This window comes from Mus caroli, chromosome 11, assembly GCF_900094665.2.
Source record: "Mus caroli chromosome 11, CAROLI_EIJ_v1.1, whole genome shotgun sequence".
NCBI classification, from domain to species: Eukaryota; Metazoa; Chordata; class Mammalia; order Rodentia; family Muridae; genus Mus; species Mus caroli.
In genome coordinates this window covers 13,150,910-13,157,201 of record NC_034580.1, presented here as the reverse complement: position 1 = coordinate 13,157,201, position 6,292 = coordinate 13,150,910, and the positions used below count along the sequence as shown (strand labels likewise).

General features: G+C 38.1%; 1 protein-coding gene across 1 annotated transcript in view; it reads right to left on the bottom strand.

Moving 5' to 3' along the window:
• Positions 1-238: 238 nt before the first annotated feature.
• Positions 239-6,292, bottom strand: part of Cnrip1 (cannabinoid receptor interacting protein 1) — a 28,384-nt gene continuing 22,330 nt past the window's right edge. The window contains exon 3 of the mRNA XM_021176346.2: positions 239-1,210. Within this exon, the coding sequence (XP_021032005.1) occupies positions 1,046-1,210 (165 nt within the window). The 3' untranslated portion in view covers positions 239-1,045. The remainder of the gene's footprint in view (positions 1,211-6,292) is intronic.

The window sequence follows — 6,292 nt, the reverse complement described above, 5'->3', positions numbered from 1 at the left end:
CCTTATGCTATCCCCATTCCAAAAGCTCCTAACTCTCTCCTCCTTCTTCTCTTCCTCTGTTGATGCTTAGGCTCTTGCTGCCATTGTTGGACCTTGCTGCAGGCCCGCGATAGGAATATTAGCTTTACTTTCAGTAAACTGCTCTTACCCTTCAGCATAGAGATTTGAGTGCACTGTTTAAGAAAGGAGATTGACCTGCTAGACAGCTGTTGCACAATTCAGAGTTCAAGTCGGGGCATCATTTCCAATGTCTTTATTAAGAAATATCAAAAGTTGATTACCATTCCATACACGGTTGTACAAAGTTCAAGTGAAAGGGTATGTATTAGTGCCATCTTTATGTTTGTTCAAAGTCTATGGTTGCTTGCCAAAGGGATGAGCCACAGGTCCAATTCCACAACAATGTCTTTTCCCTATTTCTACTAGACCACAGCAAAATGCCTTGCTACTTGAAATACTATTAATACATTAAAAATACTTACTTATATATTCATCTTTTTATTCCTTCATTATCTTCCTTTCTCTAAAACAGCTGAGCTGTTGATAGGAAGCACAACATTTGGGTCCCATTTACTGCAGACCATGTTGTTACATTTTCACAAAGTCACCTTTGGATGCTCACACACATTGCATGCTACATGTTACAAGTCACACATGAGGGACTCCAGCACATTGTTATCTTAATTTAACAATGAACACAAAAGGGAGAAATTATTTATCTTGAAAACAAAACACCATGGTCTCTCTGTGGAACTTTCTGGTGTAGGACAAACCTGCCACTTCCACTGCGCTCCTGTCACACTGGCAGACAGGATAGATGCAGGAACACCAGCATACAATAGCAAAAGGAGAGCTTTCAGGAATGTGACATTACATGTGATGTCATGGGTACTGCATCAGAGGGGAGTCACACTTTCACAGTAACTGGGGGGTAGGAGGTCATTGGGAAACAGCCATGGTGTGGTGTGCCTTGGTTAAGGCTTGTGCTGGTTTGTCTAAACGTCAATTTCTGGAGATTGTCTTGCAACATTAAAAGAAATCATTTTCAGAGGAAGGACTCCTTATTCACCCACATGAGGCTGCGGGTCTCATTGGGCTTGCATTCATACTCAATGACAGAGAAAGGGCTTCCCCACTGGCAATGGTCTCGCTTGTGGTAATTGTAGAACTTGACTTGCCACACTGTCTCGAAGGTCCCGATGTCTGTGAACTGAGGAAAGAGAGACAATCATAAAAATTGCATCCTGCCACAAGTAGTGGATGACTGTTAAAGTCAGCGACACAGCTCCTGGTAATCAGGACTCAGAAGCCATGTCTCTAGTAGTCTGCAAAGCTCACACATTTCCTTTTATGCACTACATTCCTATACTGGAGATATTTTTCCCAAGATCTCTGGCATTGAACTGTTTTATGAAGTTTTCTTACTTTCCAAGTTTAGGTTTCCGAAAAGCCAACCTTAGACTCTCACAATTTCAGTGTTTTTTTTCTAAAATTCTCCTTGCCACAGAAGGGAAATGGAAAGTGAAGTGCCGGGAGTCCTCCGGACCTGGAATGGGTGGGGCACAACATCAGACGTTTCTTTAAAGACTGATAGTCTCTGGCCTTCTAGCTCTCTGACTATAGCGAATTCTTGCTGATAACTTCTAAAAGATTGTAAAAACGTTCTTGCTTACTCTATGGTTAAAAAACACTGGCTTCTTTTCTCTTTAACTCTGTGCTTTATTAAACATTATAACTCTGTGCTTTATCTAACTATGCTTAAATAAGCGCTAGGGAAACTTAACTCTTTCTTACTGTTCTGTACTTCATTAAGCACTAAAACTCTTTGTTACTCGTGCTACACTTCATTAAGCACTAAAAACCCTAACTCGTTATTACTTGTGCTTTAATAAGTGCTAATATCTGGCAATGAACACATACTGTTTAGCAGCAGGGAATTAAGTGAAAGGATTTATTGCTGGTGCTCCCTTCTTTGGTGAATCAACAAGAAGCCTCTCTGGCTAAGCTGGGTACCTCTTTGTGAACAAGAGAGGAAGGAAAGCAAAAGAATTAAGATGTTGCATGCAGGCAAATGTGGATAGACACATACATTCAAACACGTATACCTCCATACTCTGGCCAGGCCTGATCATCTGTCACAATCAAATACACAAATATTCATGCATGTTTACATACATAAACACATACCTACACATAAACATAGACAAACAGACAAATACATTTGGATGGATGGATGGGAGGATGGGGCAAAACTCTTCAAGCCAAATGGTTATTCAACCAACAACTTTATTTATTTTTTTCCTGGTATTTTAATACCTTCTTAGACAAAAAGTTCTTTAGAAAATTACCTCAAAGATAAAATATTACATGAAATGGGAATTACATAAGGATGTTGATATTAAGTTCAAAGCAGTGTTTCATTATAATATACTCATTAAAAGTTCAAAGGAACAANTTTTACATGACCTTGCCTTATCATAGTGCACACCCGTGACTTTATCCTTGGACCTAAATGTTTTTNCATGAACACAAAATTGGCCCAAGTCTATTTTCCTTTTTAGTGTGATTATGAAAGATCATTATATTTCATATTATGCAGCCTTTATTTACTAGCCTGAGGAGTGGGCACATTCTATTCTTGATTCTAACTTTATTACATCTTCCTAGCAACTAAAGCAATCTCTAAATCTTCCTAAAATTATTTGAATCAAGTTGGGAAATTCTATAGAATCATCATCTACTTCTCCATATAGCATCACTACAAGATAGTACATCTTTGTAGGTCTGCAGAAATCTGCTCAAAAGGGTGGGTCAGTAACTAGTGACTGTTATATATTTAATTATAACAGGAAAGCATATTAATAGCAGGAATCTTTTCCAAAGTGGATTTCTCTTGGGCCTTGCCTACTGGAGCAAATCTGTCAGAGATGTTAATCTAAGGTGGACCCATCTCAGGAAGATCACCTGCTCATTTTCAGCTTCTCCTAATGATGGCTCCTGACAGACAAGAAAGGGAATAATTTGGACTAGCCATCTTTTGGGTTCTCTTTTAAAAGACAGCAGTGCAAGAAAATGTCTATATTCTGTATCTAAATGTAAATAATTGCTTTTTTGTAAATTAGTTTTGTCTCAAGTGAGAACATTTGAAGGTGACAACTATAAAAACTTCCCTTCAAAGTATTGGATTCATAAAGATTATTATCAAAAATTGAGGGTGTGAAAGTCAAAATTATGTGCCCATGTCTCAAGTTTAGGTACTATTCATGTGTGTGTGTATGTGTCTATACACTATACAACTATATACTATATAGACACATGAATAGTAATCTGTACTATTCAAACTGTTAGTGCCTATTATGTACCTTGTACATATAAAATTTGTATAAGGTATGATTACTGCTTTTAGGATGTTTGCATCTCAACCAGGTAATGATAGTTTACACAGAAATCCCAGCATATGGAAGGCAGAGAGAAAAAGACTGCCATGAGTTCAAGGCCAGCCCCAACTACTGTGCAAATGAAAGTTATCATTCCACTAGAGGGTTGGAAGATAGGTTCAGTGAAAATTACTGCACAGAATTCTGAGCTGTAAGAATGGGTTTGTTGTCCTTTAGCCAAAGAGGCCACAGAATGCTCTAGAGGCCACTGGGCAGGTGCTCAAGTGGCTTGGGGTTTGCCTGATGATGACTGCCTACTGCAGCTATTTAGAGCATCTGGCATTAAACAGCATTATGCCTGTGGTTATTTTTTTCTCTGATCCTCCTATGATGGGAAGGGGCAGGGAATGACTTGGCAGGAATCTCAGACTCTCCTAGAGCCAGGAGACATAGAGAGAAGGGCAGTGAGCAAGGCGAGCTTTTATGCTTTGCAGTGGATACAGGAGGAGGGTGATCGGATGCTTCACAGAAAGCTTTCCAGGGGGCTCAGTACTCAGCACTTTCACCATTGCCTCATCCTCTAACTTGGTCCCAAAGCAAGATCTGGGCTTCCCTTTGGGAACCATGTCTGATGTGAAACACGGAATGATACGATTAGAGTATATATAGTTCCTGGGTATGAAAGGAGTATCTCTTCTTGCAGAGTCATGGCCTAAAACCCTATGAACTTGTTTATAGTAACTTCAGGCAGGAATTAACAGAAAACCCCTAATTCTTTACTTGATGGAAGGCAAGTTTTGGTATATGTGTAAAATGACATGTGACTGACCCATCAATAGATTGTGTAGATTAAGGAAAGAAAAGGGCTGGATCTCAAGACAGTATATGCAAAACAATCTAGGTTCTAGAGAATACACACAATACAATTCCAATTACCTTAAAAGTATATGATAAAATATAGGCTATACTGACAAAAAATATCTGTGGCTATCTAGCCTGAGATAGGGGAGTTTAATGGAAATGTACAAGATACTGTATTTATTATTTGTAGAGCTTGTTACATCTCTCAATACTTTTTTTTAAAGAAAGATTTATTTATTTCATGTATGTGAGTACACTGTTGCTGTCTTCAGACACACCAGAAGAGGGTATTGGATCCCCATTACAGATGGTTGTGAGCCACTATGTGGTTGCTGGGAATTGAACTCAGGACCTCTGGAAGAGCAGTCAGTGCTCTCAACCATTGAGCCATCTCTCCAGCCTAGAGGATTGCTTATTTATTTATTTATTTATTAGAACATGATTTTAATATTTTCAACTGTTGGTATTCAACAAACAGAATAATGATTTTAAGATATATTTCATTGTTATGTTTTCCTTTTCATTTCTGATTTTATTAATTTGGATACTGTATCTGTGCCCTCTGGTTAGTTTGGATAAGGATTTATCTATCTTGCTGATTTTCTCAAAGAACCAGCCCCTGGTTTTGTTGATTCTTTGTATAGTTCTTTTTGTTTCTATTTGGTTGATTTCAGCCCTGAGTTTGATTATTTCCTGCCTTCTACTCCTCTTGGATGTATTTGCTTCTTTTGTTCTAGCACTTTCAGGTGTGCTGTCAATCTGCTAGTGTAAGCTCTCTTCAGTTTATTTTTGGAGGCACTTAAAGCTATGAGTTTTCCTCTTACCACTGATTTCATTGTGTCCCATAAGTTTTGGTATGATGTGTCCTCATTTTTATTAAATTCTAAAAAGCCTCTAATTTCTTTGTGTATATCTTCCTTGACCAAGTTATCATTGAGTACAGCGCTGTTTAGCTTCCATGTGTATGTGTGCTTTTCATTGTTTTTTTTTTTTTTTGGTATTTAAGACCAACCATAGATTGTGGTAATCAGATAGGGTGCATAGGATTATTTCAATCTTCTTATATCTGTTGAGGCCTGTTTTGTGACCAATTATATAGTCAGTTTTGAAGACAGTACCATGAGGTGCTGAGAAGAAGGTATATTCTTTTGCTTTAGAATGAAATGTTCTATAAATATCTGTTAGATCCATTTGGTTCATAATTTCTGTTAGTTTCACTGTTTAGTTTCTCTGTTTAGTTTCTGTTTCCAGGATCTGTCCATTGCTGAGGGTGGGGTGTTGAAGTCTCCCATTATTACTGTGTGGTGTGCAATGTGTGCTTTGGGCTTTAATAAAGTTTCTTTTATGAATGAGGGTGCCCTTGCATTTGGAACATAGATGTTCAGAATTGAGAGGTCATCTTGGTAGATTTTTTCCTTTGACCAGTATGAACTGTCCTTCCTTATCTTTTTTGATAATTTTTGGTTGAAAGTTGATTTTATTCGATATTAGAATGGCTGCTCCAGCTTGTTTCTTGGGACCACTTGCTTGGAAAATTGTTTCCCAACCTTTTACTCTGAGGTAGTGTCTGTCTTTGTCAATGAGGTGCATTTCCTGTATGCAACAAAATGCTGAGTTCTGTTCAAGTATCCAGTCTGTTAGTCTGTGTCTTTTGGGGGGAATTGAGTCAATTAGTGTTAAAAGATATTAAAGAAAAGTGATTGTTACTTCCTGTTATTTTGTTATTAGAGGTGGAATCATGTTTGTGTGGCTATCTTCTTTTGGGTTTGTTGAAAGATTCCTTTCTTGCTTTTTTTTAGGGTGTAGTTTCTCTCCTTGTGTTGGTGTTTTCCATCTGTTATCCTTCCTAGGGCTAGATTTGTAAAAAGATGTTGTGTAAATTTGGTTTTGTCATGGAATACTTTGGTTTCTCCATCTATGGTAATTGAGAGTTTTGCTGGGTATAGTAGCCTGGGCTGGCATTTGTGTTCTCTTAGGGTCTGTATGACATCTGCCCAGGATTTTCTGGCTTTCATATCCTCTGGTGAGAAGTCTGGTGTGATTTTTTTTATAGG